This window comes from Poecilia reticulata, chromosome 7 (assembly GCF_904066995.2).
Source record: "Poecilia reticulata chromosome 7, P_reticulata-male-v2, whole genome shotgun sequence".
Taxonomy (NCBI): Eukaryota; Metazoa; Chordata; class Actinopteri; order Cyprinodontiformes; family Poeciliidae; genus Poecilia; species Poecilia reticulata.
This window is the reverse complement of record NC_088836.1, coordinates 21,343,592-21,364,444: the sequence shown is the minus strand read 5'-3', so window position 1 is coordinate 21,364,444 and position 20,853 is coordinate 21,343,592. Positions and strand designations below refer to the sequence as shown.

The following is a 20,853-nucleotide window of genomic DNA, read 5'->3' as shown; positions in this document are numbered from 1 at the left end:
TTTTTATCAGGTCACTGACAAAAAACCTTTTATGATGAGCAAAGATTCCAGGTGGGAGCGGCTAGAGAGCTAATTATTTACCTTAATTGGTGACAAAGACTGCTGAGATGTATTTTATTAACTGTTGGGGAAAAAAAATGTCCACTGTGCATTTCTTTCATGTAACACAATCAACACTATCAATCAGGGTGCAGAGGTGACAACAGAAAGGCAGACACACGGTGTAGTGGCTGTACAAAAAAGGTCATGTTTGAAAAACACACAGGCACTGCCATTCTCCTTAAATGACTGAATCACATTGCAGTTCATGGAGAAACTACTGGTACTATACATTATAGAACATGTAGGGCTAACCCACTTTAAGTCTTTCATGGAGTACAGTGGACATGATACATTGGATCCCTCTTTAGTCTTTGTGTTTTTGACGTCCTCAAGAGATAAAGAATTCAGCAGACGTCAGAGTCCAAGTCCTCCTTTCGCCACACCTTTATCCTGTGGCAAGTGCCATTAGCTGCAAATTAGGCGGTGCCAGCCTGTTGCAATCAAATCCATGGAGGATTTAAGTACTAATGTGATTCAATACCACCAAGCTCCAACAGAGTGTGCTCTTAAGTAGGTAATCTCAAAGCTCAGCATCTCCAAATAAGTAGGCTCAACCCAAACAAAATGATATAAGAAAGGAAAATGTATATAACTTAAAGACTTTTTCATACCTAGTTTGTCTTTTTTTTTTAATATACAGTTCTGATGCCACTGAGATATTCACTGTGAGACTCAACAGTGATCAAGGCAGACAAAGGAATAAAACAACAAATAGGGAAAGAAAAAGCAGCATAGTGTAGGCCAACCATGGTGACAATTGGAAATATATTACAGATTAAAACAGGTAAGAAAATTAACATTTATATCAGACTATTGGTGAAGTGAACCAACAGTCAAAATAACTTTTAAATTAGCGTTTAGGTCCACTAAAAGATTATTAGACTCTACATCCTTTGGCCATAACAAAGACAAAAAAAGGGGACTGTCTCGATGAGACTAATCTCCCTATATATTGATTTTTTAAGTGTATTTACAGTTTATGTCCAAGGTAGGCCGGCACATGATATAAACAGATACATGCCACCCCAAAAGAAAATAAAACGAGGAGAGTGAGAAGAGCAAACTACTCATGACGAGCTATCAAAGGCTGGGTGATAAAAACAGGAGGAGTCCCTTCTGTTTTTACTTCTATTCAGGTCCAACTAGTGCATGCTCTCCGACATGTTAAGCGCTTCCTGGATTTCACGGACAACAAGGATTCGGGCGAGCATCTGCTCCAGGTGCTCCCGGGGGATTGGTTGTGTCGAGTACCAAATGGGGCTGTTTGGAGCCACCACCGGCTCCGGGGTCAGGTAGAAGGTGTCGTTACGGCCTTTAGCACTCTGAGGACTGTACAAACACACAACGGTAACAAGAGTGAGGATATTTTATGGGTGTACTTATTTAAATGTCAAAAATGTCAGTTTCTTAACACAAACTGAAAGAAAACAGTTCCTAGTAGGAAGAGGTGAGGAGGGAGGGCTTGATTTAATATATTACTATCCATCTTTCAGAATTGCATGTTACATTAGGGAATAAAAAAACATTTTTCTTCCCATTCATCAAAAATCTAAACTAAAATCGCTCATCTTACGCCTCTAAATGTCTGTTTTGATGCACTTTTTGAATGCAGTTACATTAAAGGTTATAGTTATTTATACTTCGGAGCATAAATAGAGATATCCTTGTTACCCATTCACTTTCTGTTGTAACAAAATCAGAACCTCATTTGAGGAACCTGCCTATTACTCATGCATAATTTCCATAAAATAAAATAAAAAAATGGTACTAGTCACAATCTGTAACAGCCAGGGAAAGTTTGATTGGTGGATCTCTTGTTAAGTCATTTAGGTTCTCCCAACACCGGCTTTGAGTGTTGGGTGAGTCTTTAAGTTACTGTAAGCTACTTCCTTAATCAAACAGAGTTTCTGCAAAACCTAAGTGGAAAGTAAAAAATAACTTCATAACACATGATTCAAGTGTCTTTACACACGGCTACGTACCTTAAACAGCTTTTTAGGGTATGTAATTAGGTACATAATCATTATAGACAATGGGTCTTAGTCACCTACTAATATCCATGATTTCAAATTAAACATTTTGAACTGACGTTTGAAGACGCTTTTGCATGATGGAGGTGCTGGAAATGGGGAAATTAAAAAAAAAAAAAAATACAACATCATTTTAATTAACTACAATTAAAATGTATGCTAGTGAGGTTAAGGAGCGGCATTTTCAGGAAATCTGCATGGACAGCTGATTGCTCCATTGAATGACAGCAATTTATTGCTTTCATTCATCTCGGCATTTGTAGCCTTGGAACAACATAATAAACCAAAATCATTCAGCAAGAGCAACAACTCAGAGATGAAGGTAAAATATCTGTTTCTCAAAGCAACATGTTAGAAGTTGAAGGAAACAATTAATGACTGAACATAAGAGTGGACGGTGTATTGGTATTAACTGATGTTGATCACTTAACATATTGGAAAAGTCCATTTTTCCAGTGTTTTAACATTAGTAAAAAATATGCAATCTCAAATATCTATTATCCTCCAAAACAGCTATATTACCATCAGATAAACACTGGCCCCAATTTTCCCCATTGCTGCATTCCTGATAGAACATGCGAACTTAAGACATAAACTTGAGTTTGTATTTCAGACTTTTTAAGACCTAGAATGAGATTACTTTTTCTGACCTTGCAAAAGTCCTGACCAAATAAGGTTCAGGTCTTTAGGGTCCAATAAATATTCATTCTAAAAGATGGCGAAGCTAGATTATTCAGCATCAATGTTTTTTGGGTTGTTTTTTTTAAATTCCCAACAGCAATAATCTTGCAAATTAAGACACTTCAGCGCAGACTGCAGAATCTTCACACCCTTTCAATTACACCAACTAGTAATTTTACTTAATAATAGCAGCTCCTCAAAGAGGAACTAAATCTTATTAAGAAGTCGCTTCCTATTTACCATTTGAAGAGGTAGAAATCATAGAGCTTGATAGGGCAGCGCAGCGGGTTCTCAGGGTCCTCCAGCTGTTCCGAGTACATGTCATCTGTCACTGAACGAAAAGTAACAACAGTCATCGTTACTCTCCATGGAGAAATGCAACTCGGATTTTATCAGAAAGCTCTATACACATGTTTGTCGCAGAAGTTATTGCGATAAACGATAATATTGTTTTGAGACCATTTTCAAGTGATATAATGTTAATGGCATTATAATGCAAGAATACATTCTTAAAGATAAATACATTTTCATTTCTAATGAACATTTGACACAAGAAATTGAAGATATTTCATGTAACTGAAATAAACAAAACAGCAACAAAAAAAATTTTTTATATGAAGTCTCTAAACAAAATTGTCCTTCAAAAAAAGTTGAGACCAAAGCACCCAACTGAAGACTTTTTGTTTTTAATCAGAAAGCCCAAGTACAAGTTTTTCTACCAAAAACTACTTCTACCAGAAAAAGAGAAAACGATAAATCATGGAAATGGACATTTTTGATCTTATTTTAATTTATCATGCATTTTATTACTGAGCTATTGCTTATTGTGACAGGCCTACTGATTACCTCATACATGAGTAAACATAATAAGCAGGATTTTTACACAGTCTAGAAGAGAGTACTACTGCACTTTTAAAAAGAGTGAAAATCCCACTAACATTTTTTTTAAGGCCACTGGTCAACAGACTGAATGGAAGCAGAGAAATGCTGAGCAGAATTGAATCATATTATGCAATTATAAAAGGACTTTAACATCTGTTTATCCTCTTACCTTTCTGTCCTATGAACCTCTCTGCTGACTTCAGGTACCGTATGCTGGTGCTCTTGTCTTTGGGATTGTTGGGACTCTTCCTGGTGTGTCTCAACACCTTTGAAAAAGCCAATTTTAGATGCTGATCCACTGTTTTTAGGTGGAAATACCTGGAAAACAGAGCAACATCAACCAGTGAGGCAGACTACTAAAGATATGCAGTAGACGAATGCAAACCGATCGACATTTGATCATGCATCGTTAAATGAAGAAAATCCTTTTTGTTAGCAAAGTGTCTGCAGAACCATCAGAATACTGGAGGGCTTTGAAACTCACTTTGTGTTGAAGAACATGAGAGTTGTGAGCAGTGTTGATGGAGAATGAGCTCCCAGCTGTTTACACTCCCACAGCATCTCCTCTGTTACATGACTGGGAATAACATATCCTGGGGAAAGAGGGAAAGAGCAGAATATGAAGAGCTGGTAGGTTTAGAAAACTATTGCACCTGCAGCTGGAACTCATTGTAAAGGTTTGCAGGAACAGGTGATGTGTAGGGAATTTATGCAGAGCAACACAGCAAATTCAAAAAATAAAAAAATAAATATATGGGTGTACCTAGAGGATGAACCGACGGCCTCCAGGGGTCCAAGATTAGATGAAGACAATGAGCGAAACGAGTATAGTACTGATCTGAGAAAATGTCGTCAACTCGACCGTTATCAAACAGATACTGCAGGAGGAAGAGAGAGAAGCAGATCATCAATGGTGCTATTAACTCCCAGTCTATTGTATGCAGAGATTCTTAGCAGGGCAAATAAAACAAGCCCTAGAGTTCAATCAAAATGTCAACATCCACTTTAGAAACTTTCATTTAGTTCCTGTTTGGGAAGGCAGTAAAATTTAGCTTTAAGATTATTGGAACTAAATAATTATTTTTTCTAACTTCAACTGTAAACTATGCAAATTAAAAGCTCTGAATTTCTTTTCTGTGTTAACTAAAACTTGCTACAGATCAACGGAGAGTTTTGGGGGTGAAAGAGTGTAACTGACCTTTTGTATGCAGAGAAATACATAATAAAGAACATCCGCCTCGTATGATTCTCCTTCAAGCCCCCGAGCCTCTGCTGTCATCAGAGATAGACCCATGCAGAGTTCAGCCACCGCACACGACACCAGATCCTCCTGGAAACGGAGCGCCTGACGTCCTGATGCACCACATAAGGAAAAATGCCAATTGAGAAAGGAACAGAAAATCCTCTACTGTCCCACAATGGGGAAAAGTTGTTCATACCAATTATTGTTTGTCACTTTAACTCTAAGTAAAATGCATGGTCTCTCACGGCCTATGGGAGCAAGTTTGTTCTGATCCGATTTGTCCAGCTCTGCATTTTTCCTCTGAGCCCAGAGTCGCCACACGTCCAGCCCCTCCTCTGGCTTCAACGTTGCAGGCAGAAGCAGCTCCTGCACCTGCACTTGCTGCTGACCTTGACCATCTACTTCTGTGACCACCGTCTGACCCTGAAAACAGCCAATCAAAAAAAATAAAAACTTCCACTGAGCTGAAATAAAACACCTGCAGGATGAAAGGATGCTGTGTAATTACCTGTAGTGGCTGTCCATCCTGCCCCGTCAGCCCCTGTGTGTGCAGCACCTGCTGCTGGGGGTCCCAGATAATGGATTGTGTGGCATTGGAGTAGCCCTGCACAGCCACGGGAATGTGGATGTTTCCGTTCATCAGCTGGGCGGGGAAGAGCGCGTTTGCAGCCAGCGTGTGAACCACTTCCTCTTGGTTGCACATCCCGGTGGAGCTCGTTATGCTGGAAACCGCCTGCACAGTCTGACTTTGACTAGTGGGGCTTTTTAGCTTGTCGCTTTCAATGGTGACCTGGGTCGGCATTGTGGTCATTGTTGTAGTGTTTGTCCCTGCCACCTGTACCGTCCCGTAAGCTTCCTGGGGGATGGCAATGTGTGTGACCTGCTCACGGCCCCCAGACCCAGCAGGAGCAGAGTACACAGGAATGGTCCAGGTCTCACCTGTGGGACTGGTGATCGTACCAGTAGCACTGTAAAGGTGGGAACTGTCTACAGTTAGGAGGTCTGGCCGCAGCGACACGTAGCTCTGCTGCTGCCCCTGACCCTGTGGGATCGCCAAGACTGTAGCTACCTGCTGACCAGGCAGGGCATACGACACAGTGATGGGCATGTCCACCTTACGCTTTTTAGCTGGCTGCAGGACCCCTGCTGCTTGGGATGTAGCAACCGTGGTTCCCATCAACCTCCGCTCCACTCCGTCCTGCTGCTGAGTGGGCGACAGGGCCCCCACCGTCTGGATCTGGATCTGCTGCCCGCCTGCCACAGCTGCCACCAGCTGGGCTTGCAGCTGAAACACAAGGTCAGAAGTAATAATGAGTAAAAAAAAAAAAAATTCTAGTACCCTACTGTGTTTTACACTGCTGTGCTATTACAAGATCTCATTGCAATAGCTCTAGCCATTATGGGAAAAAAAAAACAAAGCAAAGAAAAAATACTAATACTCAGATTCATAAAAAAGAAAAAGAAAAAAAAAAAACATTGAATTGAGAATCAAGACTTGCTGTGTGAATGAAGTCCCAACTTGTTTACTGCCTCGTTTTGCTATGTGCATCATTCCAGCACCAATAGTTTATGGACAAACCTGTTGCTGCTGTTCCTCTGTCAGTTCCCCAGGTTGAATCAGCTGTGCAGTGGTAATGCCCTGCAGCTGCTGATGGGAACCAGCGGGTACCTGGAGAACCTGGCCAAGCATCTGACCCTGTTGCTGGCCTTGAATTTGCACCTGTGCAATTAGTATAAGCAGGACATTAAGCGGAAACATGATATTATCAAACTGAATAAGATGACAATATGTTTTTCTTAACAAAATTCAGATTCTGACCTGCACAATCTGTTGTTCTACATTCTGTTGAACAGACTGCTGCGATGCAGAGTCCTGCATCTGCTGCTGCTGTGGCTGGACCTGCACCTGAACCTGCAACAGAGGATAAGGTTTTCAGTTTTATAAGAAGCACTCTCAAAACAAAATTGCATATGTATATATTGCAGTCATTTTGGTAATTTTGTATTCCGCATTAGAAATCAGAGTGAACAAAAACTGAGCCATCTGACTGCTTCGACACACCTGAATCAAATACGAATGTCATTAGCAGAAATCTGTACAATCTGACATAGCATGAAATTGCAAACATTTTTCAGCTATTTAATTCAGGTGAGATGGACTAAAAAGGCTGTGCTGGACTAGAAAGGCACCTAAAAGTTTAAAATAACTTGCCCTTCATCTGAAAACCCTGAGCTAAACAAATAAAGTTGTAGAGGATTTAATTACTGCACTGCAGTATTTAAACAACAAACACCACTAAAATACTTCAAAGTAAGAAGCGATCAAGAATAAATAACTAATTAAATTGCAAAGTCACTTAGGAGCACACACACATACAACATAATTCACCAACATAATTCACTAGTAGAGATGAAAATAAAATTCACGTGGAACAGATATAAAACGATGTAGTAGTAACATCAAGCTCCACCTGAATCAAAAGGAGAGTCTTTAATATTTCGGAGTCCTGAACAGTTCTTATACAAGAAAGAAAGCTGTTCCATCCATCCATCCATTTTCTGCCGCTTATCCGGGGTCGGGTCGCGGGGGCAGCAGCTTCAGAAGGGAGGGCCAAACTTCCCTCTCCCCAGCCACTTCTTCCAGCTCCTCCAGGGGAACCCCAAGGCGTTCTCAGGCCAGCCGAGAGACATAGTCCCTCCAGCGTGTCCTGGGTCTTCCCCGAGGCCTCCTCCCGGTGGGACGTGCCCGGAACACCTGACCATGGAGGCGTCCAGGAGGCATCCTGACCAGATGCCCGAGCCACCTCAACTGGCTTCTCTCGACATGGAGGAGCAATGGCTCTACTCTGAGTCCCTCCCGGATGACCGAGCTTCTCACCCTATCTCTAAGGGAGAGCCCAGCCACCCTGCGGAGGAAACCCATTTCGGCCGCTTGTATCCGTGATCTCGTTCTTTCGGTCATGACCCAAAGCTCATGACCATGAGGGTGGGAATGTAGATCGACCGATAAATCGAGAGCTTTGCTTTTTGACTCGGCACTCTCTTCACCACGACGGACCGGTATAGCGCCCGCTTCACGGCAGACGCTGCCCCAATCCGCCTGTCGATCTCCCGCTCCTTTCTTCCCTCATTCGTGAACAAGATCCCCAGATACTTAAACTCCTCCACTTGAGGCAGGACGACTCCCCTGACCCGGAGAAGGCACTCTACCCTTTTCCGGCTCAAGACCATGGCTTCGGATTCGGAGGCACTGAGCCTCATCCCGGCCGCTTCACACTCGGCCGCAAACCGCTCCAGCGAGAGCTGCAGATCATGGTCTGATGAAGCCAACAGGACCACATCATCCGCAAAAAGCAGAGATGCGATCCTAAGGCCACCAAAACGGATCCCCTCAACACCTCGGCTGCGCCTAGAAATTCTGTCCATGAAGGTAATGAACAGAATCGGTGACAAAGAGCAGCCTTGGCGGAGTCCAACTCTGACCAGAAACGAGCCCAACTTACTGCCGGCAATGCGGTCCAGACTCTGACACCGGTCATACAGGGACCTGACAGCCCGTATCAAAGGGCCCGGTACCCCATACTCCCGGAGAACCCCTCACAAGGCCCCCCTGGGGACACGGTTGAATGCCTTCTCCAAGTCCACAAAACACATGTAGACTGGTTGGGCGAACTCCCATGCACCCTCCAGGACCCTGCTGAGGGTGTAGAGCTGGTCCAGTGTTCCACGACCAGGACGACAACCACACTGCTCTTCCTGAATCTGAGGTTCGACTATCCGATGGACCCTCCTTTCCAGGACCCCTGAATAGACCTTACCAGGGAGGCTTAAGAGTGTGACCCCTCTGTAATTGGAGCACACCCTCCAGTCCCCCTTTTTGAACAGCGGGACCACCACCCCAGTCTGCCAATCCAGGGGAACTGCCCCCGATGTCTATGCGATATTGCAGAGTCGCGTGAGCCAACACAACCCTACAACATCCAGAGCCTTAAGGAACTCCGGGCGGATCTCATCCACCCCCGGGGCCCTGCCACCGAGGAGCTTTTTGACCACCTTGGCGACCTCATCCCCAGAGATTGGAGAGCCCAACCAAGAGTCCACAGGCTCAGCTTCCTCAACAAAAGGCATGTTGGTGGGATTGAGGAGGTCTTCGAAGTATTCCGCCCACCGGCCCACAATGTCCCGAGTTGAGGTCAGCAGCGCACCATCCCCACTATAAACAGTGTTGGTGCTGCACTGCTTCCCCCTCCTGAGACGCCGGATGGTGGACCAGAATCGCCTCAAAGCCGTGAGGAAGCCTGTCTCCATGGCCTCTCCAAACTCCTCCCACGCCCAAGTGTTTTCCTCAGCGACCACCCGAGCTGCATGCCGCTTCGCCCACCGGTACCCATCAACTGCGTCTGGAGTCCCAGATACCAGATACAGCTACAGATAATATTCTTAAATAAAGAACCACAGTAAATTAAAAGCGCTATAATAAAAGGCATAAATGAAATTCTCAAAAAAAAACTATGAAAGAAACGGGGCTCTGGCAAGTTGGAGGACAAAAATGTAAAAAGATAGTTTTGACAATTTACTTACTAAATTTAAGAGGTGTTAGGGAGTATGCTGACGTTCTACATAAAAGAATCAACTACAAGAAGGTAAAGGCCTTAGAATACTGTCCAAGTTATCTCAAACCTAACCTAAAAAAATGATGGCTTCTGTTTAGTTTTCATTAAGATACAGAAAAACAAAGGACATTTTCGTTTGTGATAAAGCCATTAAATGTTCAAGTTTCTTATAATGTTTTACGGCTGCCCAATAATGGTCAATCAGAATTGCAACGTTTTTCTTCACAGCATGGAGAAATATACCAGTTGTGATAAAAGCACATTTTTCTATTCTAGTATTAAGATGCTTCCAACTCTTTTGATAACCTTAAAAAAATCTTGCAGGGTATTATCCCTGTCAAGTGTGTGCATCCATTGCCATGAAGCCAAGCATGCAACCAATTCACAATTTGCATGCTAGTGTACTCATAATGAATGCACTCTGAATTCATGACATGTAGCATATGCTGCATTTTAACCAGATTATTGTTACATGAATATTGTACACACAGATATAATGAAAATACATAGTTGACGCACTAACCTATATAATCTGGTTTGAAGTTTAATCATGTGCATTCTTTATATGCATGCAATTTATATGTATATAAAACACACATTTTTGAGTCTGCATTGGGGGGGGGGGGGTGTAACACAAAGACTTCATTTACCGGACATGCCAGCTCCAACAGCGACCCAGCCACTTCTGTACTGTCTGTATAGATGCAGTTGGTCTCTTGTTGGTAAACCATAGTTGTTGTAGTGGTGGTTGTAGTGTCTCCACTTTGTTGGCTGAACTCCTGCAAAGCATCAGGACCTTTACTGGCCAAGGACTCCAGGAACTCCTTCATACGATGTTGAGGAATGCTCCGAGCTTTCTGTCTCACTAGCTCCTCATATGAGCTGCTGCTATCCATGGCATTATTCATAGCTGCAGACTGTTATCACTTAGATGAGATGGAAACCTGGAGCAAAAGATATAAAGCGAAATTTTGAATTTCAATTAAAATTATAATAAATAAAATAAATGACTACATTAAGATCATTCAACACCGGCTTCAGTCGGACGCAGTCAAAGCTAAATGACTGGTGATTGCACGGAGAGAGATTGTAATAGGAAAGGGTTAATTCCGGCTGAGTGTAAACGAGCTGGGACAAAAGCGCGGTCACTTTCCAAATCGAATGCAGCAGTCTTGGGTTGGCAACATACTCAGGATGAAACGGGCACGCTTAAAACTGGATTTATGTTACTGTAATGTTTATTGTTACCTGTCTGAACAGCCCCTAACTAAGCTGTTGATTACACAACGCGCTAGGTTAGCCAGGTGCATTGCTAACTAGCCGCGTGTGGTTTGCAAAATAAAGCCAATCACTGTGTTGTTGGAAACGAGCGTTAAATCCAACCATTCAGATGACAATAGTTGGTTCGCAATAGATTAAAGGTGTGTTCAAACATCAGCTCTTGACAAACCATCCTACGTCAGTTGCGCTTTACTGTTTTTTCTCTGATTACCTTAAAGCTAACAGGCTAGTATTAGCATGGATATTGGCTACCTGTCTCTAACAGCTCGAAGTTTTAGTCGTCCACAACGGTTTTCCTCCAATAAGCTGGACGGCGCAGTACTGTTGATGTTTTTAGCAGCTACCTAATGGGTTACTTTTTCCGTTAGCTGTAGTTTTTCCTTTTTTTTCCCACCAGACTCATATTCCGCTGGGCGCCATCTTACAACAGCGTCCTCAAACCAATAGGCTACCGATTTGTAACTCCTGGGTGCTATCGCGATATTTCTGACAGGTAACATCGCGAGAATCTTCAGTTGCATTGTAATCTGTTAAAGGCGACTCGTACAAGCAGAAAAGCAGACGGGATGGTGCAGATATCGTTCCACCTTAAAACACAGTTCTTCCAGAGAGACGCTCCTAGTGGCTCACTGGCATCTGAATCTTTTAAGGTGGTGCCAGAGAGATGCACCGAATATTTAGTTGGGGCTTCCGAAGCTCTGGGCAGGTGGGAGTTAATTCCCACGCACGTCAGTCTGGCATGGTGTTATCCCACGTTGTTTAATGTTTACGGTTTTATATGAGCTCTTATTGTGCTCATATAAATCTCATCTTAAAAGTATCTCTGTCCATACAACTGTTATTCTGATGCCGTATGTGATGAATCATTGTTTACATCAGTAGTAGTTATACTATAGTGTGGTTTTATGTACTGCTATAATGAGAATGAAGGTCGAAAAAGTGGTAAACTAGCTACATTTATCTATCCAGGAGTACAGAGTTCATGAGCTGCCTGAAAAGAGTCCTGAGAAGAATCAGATGACTTGAGTTAAAAGTATTGTCCTGATTCAGATAAGCTTGGAAGAAGTGGTGATGTAAAGCAGGTGTCTTCATGGTGGTCCACCACTGCCTCCGTGAACCTATTCCATTCATATCTTCAAACGGTTTTAAAAGAAACACTTTATCAATGATTTGTGTTGCCAATATAGACTACAGAGTTAAACATTGTAGCCGTTATTGTTAAACTCAGAACATCACACAGTTAAATATTTAGGTGCACTTAATAAAAAAAAGTCAGACACACCAGTACGAGTTACTCTACAGCTCTAAATAACATAATCACCTGGGCTTGCCCTCATCGTTTATTCTAGTAATCACTTCTGATTTTGAAAACGTGACTAAATTAATCACTGGAATAATAATGTCATTTGTTCTGCAGCAGGCAAAGCTCTTACTCATTTACTGGAACTGTTCATGTTTCCAGGTCTGACTCCACCCTCAAAAAGCTTTTTTCTTAAAGAATTTATAAGTTCACTGTCTGAAGTTTACTTTTATAGTGAAAAAAGGCTCAGCCTATCTTGGCATTAGTAAACAATGTCTCTCATTGTACTTTGGGCAATACAATGTGAAAAGGTAACCCACTTTTTCATTAACATCTAACCATTTTAGCAAGTATAAATATTCAAGAACCATCAGTATTACTGGCCATTTACATGTACAGAGAAACATGCTCACTACATCATAAATGCAGACAGTTTTGTCATATTCATTTTATTTTTTGCTGTACAAAGGACCCCTGTGAGTCTTAAAAACCACAAGATGGGATGGTACCACCTCAGTTAGAAAAATCAAATATGGCATTTGAGACTGAGACTGATGTTTTATGTTTAACATAAAACATCAGTCATAATAAAATTTGCTCAGGAAGTCCTTTTTTTCCTTTTATCAAAGTTGCTTACAGGTACCCACATAACAGGTAGTCACTGCTGCAGCAAAAAAAGCAGGACACACAAATCTTGAAGGGGCTCTTAACACTGACTGGTAAAACCGTAAGACAGACCAAAGAGCAGCCTCAGAGTTTGCTGCTTTCCTTATGAACCAGTCACATGAGACATACATGAGAAGAGCTGAATAGAAAATAAGAAAAGCAATAAGAAAAGGCATATCATTTAAAGCAGTCTCAGTCAGATCTGCCTGTGTCCTCGCTGATGTTCCAATATAAGTGATACAAACACAGTGGTCGAGTATCTGAAGGCTCCGGGGAATAAGCACAGCTTCTCTTTTTTTTTTTAAATCAATCAGATCTTCCCTGGGTCTTCTTTGAGTGTGACAGTTCTGTTAAAAACAAGCTGAAATGGAAAGAAAAACCACATTACAGCATGTCTTACCACTATAGTGTGTATGCATTTAATATAGATCTAAAAGACCTATATTAATAGCTGCTAGCTAGATAAAAATAAAGCATTTCAAAATTGATTTGAGTTTAACTGTACCTTATCAGCTGAGCTGTCGGGGTCCAGGGAGAAGTAACCGACTCTCTCAAACTGGAATTTATCCAAAGCTTTTGCTCCCTTCACTGAGGTATCCACTAAGGCACTGCTGATCACCTGTAGGGAATTCTGGAGAAGACAGTATGAGAAGATAAGTTTCAAGTAAACCCCCTGAAACTTGTAAAAGTATTCATATCCTTTGACCTACTACAAATATAATCTTATCACATGCACAACATTTACTGAATTTCAGTAGGATTTTATGTGAAAGACCAACACAAAGTAGCATTTGTGAATCAGAAAGACAAGTATACATGGTTTGGAATAAATCTAAAAAGTGCCCAGTGTATTTCCTGAATCAAAGCTTAACCACTGAATGATGAAGATGCATTTTTAAGTCTCGCCAAAGACTTACAGGGTTGATGTCACTCAGGAAGCCACCTGGCACTTCCGACAGATCCTCTGGGTGCTTGTGCAGGAAGCTGCAAAGCAGGCAAGACTTCTCAGTTGAGTTTTTAATCACAGGTTGTTTAGTTGTGGATGGCAGTCGTTTCTGACTTACAGTCTTTCATAGAGACGCACTTCACACACCAGCGGCTGGCTGACCCAGTGGATGAAAGCCTTTGGTTTCTCTGCAGTGTCTGAGCTGCAGCAGGTCACTTCCAGCTCCACCACTTTACCCTGAGAGTCCTGAGAAGCAGAGAGGAATCAGATGACTTATTGAGTAATAACTTCATCGCCATGTGGTGATTTAACAATTTATCCAAAACTAATGTTTGCCTGGAAGCTAAAAACACTGGTAAAAATCAGAATGACGGGTATGTGTGGAACTATATTTGCTTGTTTCTACTTTTAAATTTTACACTTAATCATTTCATGTTTAACTTAATACATACTTAATTGAGACAAATTGTGCCTTAAATCTAGTTATTCCATGTGATTTATAACATAGGTAAAGATATCTTATCTTAAAAATGCATTGAAAAACATGCACTAATGCAGTTTAAATATGTAGCTGAGGCACCATGGTCCCAGCAGCAACCTGTGGCTGGTTTAACATAAATGGATTCACCTCGTTCTTACAATTTTAACTCCCTAAAAATGGTTTTGACTCAATGTTTCTCGAATTTCTTGTATCACAGTGATATTAGATGAAATAACTTTGACATTTACCTTGATAACTTTCTGGACAGAGATGACATACCCCGCATGTCTCAAGCCAACCGGCTGTTCTGGAGTCAGACGCTTGTAACCTTTCTCCATTACCTGCAAAAAAATAAATAAATAATCAATAAGTCCACAATGAAAGACTTCCACAAAAATATTGTTGGAGCTCTTTGTTTATCATCCTTCTAACCTCTCTGAAGTCGCTCTGTTCAATGAATACTGTGCGTGTAAATGGAACGGTGTGGGTGCCTTTGGATTCATTGGCAGGAAAGTCTGGTACCCTTACATCCATCTGTGAGTGAAGACAACAGCAATCTGATTACTTAATGAGGTTAAACTTCCACCCTTTTTCTTACACCTTTGTCCCTAGTGGGGGTCCAGAAGGGTGCTGGTGCCTATCTCCAGCGTATGTTTCAGGCGAGAGGCGGGGTACAGCCTGGACAGGGTTGCCAGTCCATTGCAGTGAGGTTAAACTTAACCTTTAAATCTTTAGCACATGTATTCTTTATTTCAAAGTAATTTAACAAACCTTTGTGTCCTTGGGGAGGTTTGTTATGGTGACCTTGAGGGGTTCCAGCACCGCCATGGCACGAGGAGCGGTGTCATTCAGGACGTCTCTCACACACGACTCCAGCAGATGAGGTTCTGTCGTCGTCTGGGAAACGGTTACACCAACCTGAAACAGAGGCAGTTACAATTACACGACAGCATATTCCTTTTACATTTAAATCATTGTCAATCTGTGCAGCAGATCAAAATCCCTCCACTCTGCATACGCGTGCACAGAAGTTATTGATGGCCTCAGGAGGGAAACCTCTTCTCCTCAAAGCAGTCAGAGTGAAGAGTCTGGGGTCGTCCCAGTCTCTGTATAAGGAAAAAAATAAATAAAAAAATCAACAAAGTGTATGTGGAACCAAAATCAAACACAAGGCTTTTAGTGTAATGCAGAGTTTGCTCTATTAGTCCAGAATATAGTAGTTTGAAGTGATTTATACCCAAAACTTTCAATATCATAAGCCTCGAGTCTTAAATAATTCAACAAATTAAACACTCAGCAGATTTTTATTAAGAATGTTTGTTAACATTTTGTTATGTAGAGCACATCCTAAATAATGAAGAGTAACTTTTTGTAATTTTCAGAAAATACCAACTGATTTTCTAAAGGCAGGTGGTTTTAGAACCCATCTGCTATTTTGTCTTTTGTTCAAAGACAATTTGTGTAAAAGCTTCTTTTCTGCAAAATATTTTATTAATGTCTGTAAGGCATGCAGTTTTTTTTTAAGATATAAAAACCTGCCTTCTTTCACAATATGTTTGCAATTTGAACTGATATTGTTTTTATCCCTGTGACTATACACACAAAAATCCCAAGGTGTATGAGCAAATGTATTGCGAAAGGACGAAAAAAAACTCCCTCTGTTTCCCCTAAGGGGATCGGTAAGAACCAGAGTGAAAAAAACCCCCCATAAATTAAATCTTAACATAAATAAAGAGTTGTTTCGTCACCTGACCACGCCAGTCTCAACAAGTTTGATAATTTTCCTCTTCGACACAACGGTATAGGTGAGGTTCAAGCGGCCGTATTCCCACTGAACGGGGCAGTACAAGTCCAGAGCGTTGCACAGCCAGTAATACGAGGAACGCCTAAAAACGTTTATGAAAAAGCAGAAAAACTTGATCAAACCGATGCCTTCAAACCAAAGCCAAGAGCAGTTACATACAGATCAAACACCTTGGTATACCTGGCTTGAAACTCTTTGGTACACAGAGAATGGGTGATGTTTTCAATAGAGTCACACAGACAGTGGGTGTAGTCATAGGTGGGGTAGATACACCTGAAGAGGAAGATGAACCAAAAAAGTTAATCGATTCAAACTGAGTTAAAGAAATAAAAACTAAAACATGGTTTCTTACCATTCGTCTCCTGTTCGGTGATGAGGCGTGTACTTGATTCTATATGCCACAGGATCCATCTTCCCATCCTCCATGACCATCTTCATTCGGAGCGTGGCCTCTCCCTCGGCGAACATGCCCTTCTTCATCCTCTCAAACAACACCAGAGACTCTTCGACGGGTCGGTCCCTCCATGGGGATGGAGGAACGTTGTGGCCTTTCAGCTCCTCACCCTTCTGATGGCACACATACGCATGGCCCCTGATGACAGACAGGATGATCAGAAATCCAGCCGTCAGTCAAACCAAACTCCCTGTGTACGTTCTCGACCCCCGCTTACCTGCGGATCAGATCAACGGCGAGGTCGTAGAGTTTCTGGAAGTTGTCCGACGCGTGCGTGACGTCGTACGGCGTGTAACCTGTGAGGTACAGCTGCGCTGATTAGGAGCCGGTTTTATAATACAAGGATCGCACATAATATTCATTTGAAAATCTCCTGCTTTTCCAGATCTCAACTACACATGGTCTGAGTCACTTTTAGCAATTAAAAAATACAAAGGTGACTGTGGTCAGGCCTTTAAGTATGGAACCTGGGAAAAAAAACGGACTGATGAACAGGAGGAGAGGCAAAGAAGCAAACAGGGACGAAACGAAGGGTTGACAACAAAAAGTTGACGGAAGGCAACAAGATAGGGAATAAAGTCTAGAAAGTCTAAAGTTTTTCCATACATCAATTTTCTTTTATCATACTTATTTAGACCTGAAAAACACTTAAATCACATTCCAGACTTTTTCAGATGGTGGAAGAATCCTGATGGATGCATCATGCTTACACTATAATCAGATAAAACATCAACTAAACACACCCAGCCACTCCACCATGTCCTTGATGGCAGTGAAGTACTTCTCCTCCTCCTTCTCAGGATTGGTGTCATCATATCTTAGGTAACAAATCCCATCGTTTGCCTGCAGAAAGAGCTTAGATTCAGAGAAAACTTCTTCACAGAAAATAATAAACAGATTGTAAATTAGGCAAATGTACCTTGGCGTAACCAAAGTTGAAATTAATGGCTTTAGCATGTCCAATGTGAAGAATACCGTTGGGTTCAGGTGGAAAACGGGTACGGATCTGAAGCAGTTAAAGCAGGCAAAACTCAGTCACTCAGATCATTTGATATGAAAACTTTTCATTTTATGTTGATATTTTAACTTTTCTGTACCTGTCCACCTGTGAACTCAATGTGTTTCTGAAGGAGATCCATTGTTTTTGGAGTCACAACATAACCCTCGGTTTTGTAGTTTTCTCCTGAAAACGATAAAAGTAAAAGGTCAGACTATAAATAAATGACCCTGTGTTACATCGTTTAATGTTACCAATATGCAGAAAAATACCTTAATGCACCAGAGAGAGATTTGACTGGTTTCTAAGAAATGTAATCTGTGAATGTGTAAGAAGATGTGACTTTTCTGTGCAGATGATCAATTATTATCAATCAAAGAAAGTAAAATATTTTATCCAATCTCGACCTGGTGCAGTTTGTTGTATTGCAGTGTCCAGACTACTAAAGTACAATAATACAGTCACAGCTTGAAAAAAGAGACATGCATTTTACTAATGCTAATGTTGACAACAAGAACAACAAAAACAAGAAAAGATGCTACTTCATCTTAATGCTAAGTTTTTCTCTCACCTGTTTTATGAAACTTGAGTGCTTCTCCTCTCAGCTGCTCCATTAGAGATCTTCCTTCCACAAAATTTCCATCACCTTAATAAATGAACAAACAAAAAAAACACGCTCACATAAGAAACAGTTCAATGCACTTTTGTCTGCTTTGCTGCGGCTCACCATTCAATGACACCTCCTCTTTCTTTGCCTTCACGTCATTCTCTGCCACCTTTGCTTTCTGTGCCTGCGTAACAAAGCATGAAGGATTCAGCGATTACACAGAACCAGAAATCATAGCAGGAAGCAGCTCAGGTGAGAGCAGTTTAAACTTTCCCTCACATATGAAACAGCTCTCTTACCTTGGGTTTCTTCTCTAGATCCGCCTCCGTCTTGGGTCCCAGCAGGTGCAGGACCTTTAAGATCAAAAGTAATGTGTAATGTCACCTGTTCGTATTTAATTAAAGCAAACCCTCTCCTCCTCCATGCATACCTGCACATCCACCTCATTTTTGATCACCTTCCCGTCGGCCCACTTCAGAGCTGAGCGTGCTTCTCCTGCAACAGATAAAAAGACATTCTGCCTGTCTGTTCTGCTGTATTGGCTGTGAAAATATTCAACCAAATGTGAGATCATACCCATTAGCAATCCCATGTTGAAGCGATACCTCTCCATCAGCAGCTGCTCCTTGTGCTTCTTGATGACAGACTCAACCTGCGCGACAGTCCACTGTCAGTCAACACACCATGGCCGGTGCACATAGTGAGAGGTTTACACCACTTTGCAATAGTAAAAAACACAAACTATTGTGTTTGTAAATTGTTTACCATGTAAATCTAAAGTGGAAGTATTGAGACACAGTTTTCAAATGGTTTTGTAAGTAAAAATATTAAAAGTGTTGCATGCATTTTTATTTAGTCCTCAGTCACAAAACTTTGTTAAAAAAAAAAATCACTTTTTGCTCAAGTTATAGATTTGAGTTTTCCTGAGTTGTGTCTCTTCCAGCTTTGCGCAGCTAGATTAAAGTTTTAGACCATTCCTCTTTGTGAATCAGCTCAGGCTCAGTGAGGCTGGATGGAAAGTATCTAAGCATTACGTTTCCTATCAGTTGGACTTTAACTAGGACATTTTAATGAATGCAATAAAATTACTACAATAGTCTACTGAGGAACAGGAAATGATAACGACAGGCTTTGGAAGTCACTAAGACAATAAATGTGGCCTGTAAGGCAGCATGTGTTGCCACTATGATTTAATCAATTTTACGAGACGGATCAGAGATTGCCATTATATTGCTAGGTAAGGATGTGATTTTTTTATTAGCTTACTTATAGTGCATCATGTACAAACTATGCTTCTGAGAATTGTGTGCTCAATTCCAGTTTCAAAATGCTGTCTTAGAAACTGGAATGGTAATTTGTGATAATTAACCAAACTGTTCAATTCAAGAAAAAAATTTTTTTTTGTTTGTTTCTTTTTTTGTTGTCTTTTTTTTCTTGTCCAGACGGTCAGGACGACTTGCTTTAACTCACTGAAATCCTTTGTGACGCTGGCTGCATGTTTAGGGTTTTTGTAATGCTGCAAGATTAAATGTCACTTAATGTGTCACTTAATTAAATTACACATGGATGGACTATATTTTCTAATTAAATTACCCTTTTAGGTAATTGATCCTGTGAGTGTATTTAGAAGAGGCTCAACACAAATACACACTACAAATTTCAGGAGTTCATTTGTAAAAACCTTTGAATTTTTTTTTTTTTTACTTCCGCTTCTATGCAATGGTTTGTGTTGGATGTAATGTGATGACATGTCAAAAAAGCTAAGAGTGCATGACTGTATTTGTGAGGCATTTTGCTTCAGATCAGTGGGAGATTATGCACTTACTGCATCCTCAATCTGCTCCGGTGTTATGACTACACCTACACCACATGCTTCATCAAACTCTTTCTGACTGATGGGATCCTCGGGATGACTTTTGACAAAGTCTAAAGCAGCTGCAAAAAATATAGATAACATAACTGAGGAAGCAGTCAACATCAACCTAAGGTTTATTATTCGGTTTTGCCTTCATCGTACATATCAAATTTTGTGAGAAATTACCTGCTAGCTGTAGTTCTGTACAGATTTTCCTCTGAGCGATGCAGTCTGACAGAAATACCAGGCGTTTGTTGTCTTTAAGGCGAGAAGCCATACTGTACAGCAAAGTGCCCATGGCTTTGTCCACTCCATTTGCCCCATTGACACGCTGAGCCTGTTAAAAAAATTTATCAAATTTGTTGCCTTTTCTCCAGCTCTGTCACAGTTAAAAGTAGCAGTCGAAAAAAGAGAAAGGACTCCACCAAAATTAAATAATGTGAAAAATATAAGCTTTAACCATACAAAATGTAAAGCGAAAGTGGTATTTAACCCTTGCGCGTGCGAGGACTGTGGCAAATGACACGTTTTACGTGTGTACCGTCGGTTGGACCCCATTTGTAGACACAGGGGTTAAGCTTGATGTTTATTGCTTAGTTAGTTTCAAAATGAGTAAAGTTGGTCTGCGGTGCAGCGACATATCCCAGCTGCACCGGTGAGCTCGTACCTGAATAATCCCCTCCTTTAGTGCAGAACTCAAAGCTTCATTTTTCAGTGTCTCCTTCGCTTTCTGCTCGCTGAGCCCAATCGAGGTGAAAAGTGTCAAAGTATCAGCCATTAGTCCTCTTTAAAAATCGAGACCACGCAGACACAACGCCGCCGCACACTGTCTGTCTCCTCAGAGGAAGAGCGAAAGAGAGACTTCCTGTCCAACGCAAACCAAAAATATTACGCTAGAAAATTATTAGCCA

The 20,853-nt window shown here is 41.3% G+C and overlaps 2 protein-coding genes across 3 annotated transcripts; both read right to left on the bottom strand.

Moving 5' to 3' along the window:
* Window positions 1-100: 100 nt before the first annotated feature.
* On the bottom strand, window positions 101-11,291 carry LOC103461127 (transcriptional regulator QRICH1-like). 2 transcript variants are annotated; one of them, XM_081609086.1, is made up of 12 exons: window positions 11,085-11,291; window positions 10,202-10,495; window positions 6,758-6,850; window positions 6,518-6,658; window positions 5,447-6,223; window positions 5,184-5,361; window positions 4,894-5,048; window positions 4,459-4,573; window positions 4,180-4,288; window positions 3,865-4,013; window positions 3,054-3,144; window positions 101-1,431 (listed from the first exon to the last, which is right to left on the bottom strand). In XM_081609086.1, exons 2-12 carry the CDS (start codon window positions 10,457-10,459, stop codon window positions 1,245-1,247), a joined length of 2,253 nt encoding a protein of 750 aa, XP_081465212.1. In that variant the 5' UTR covers window positions 10,460-10,495; window positions 11,085-11,291; the 3' UTR covers window positions 101-1,244. The 2 variants fall into 2 exon arrangements, with proteins under 2 accessions (XP_081465212.1, XP_081465213.1); XM_081609087.1 differs by having other exon boundaries at window positions 11,177-11,281.
* A 1,261-nt stretch (window positions 11,292-12,552) lies between these two features.
* qars1 (glutaminyl-tRNA synthetase 1) lies at window positions 12,553-20,812 on the bottom strand. Its single transcript, XM_008413987.3, has 23 exons — window positions 20,610-20,812; window positions 20,129-20,279; window positions 19,913-20,022; window positions 18,664-18,739; window positions 18,518-18,582; window positions 18,387-18,440; window positions 18,208-18,271; window positions 18,052-18,126; window positions 17,581-17,666; window positions 17,403-17,489; window positions 17,227-17,326; window positions 16,701-16,779; window positions 16,382-16,621; window positions 16,210-16,302; window positions 15,974-16,111; window positions 15,244-15,331; window positions 14,997-15,143; window positions 14,658-14,759; window positions 14,474-14,566; window positions 13,863-13,990; window positions 13,716-13,782; window positions 13,304-13,429; window positions 12,553-13,159 (listed from the first exon to the last, which is right to left on the bottom strand). The coding sequence occupies exons 1-23, from the start codon at window positions 20,718-20,720 to the stop codon at window positions 13,109-13,111; spliced, it is 2,331 nt and encodes a 776-aa protein (XP_008412209.1). The 5' UTR covers window positions 20,721-20,812; the 3' UTR covers window positions 12,553-13,108.
* Window positions 20,813-20,853: the final 41 nt, after the last annotated feature.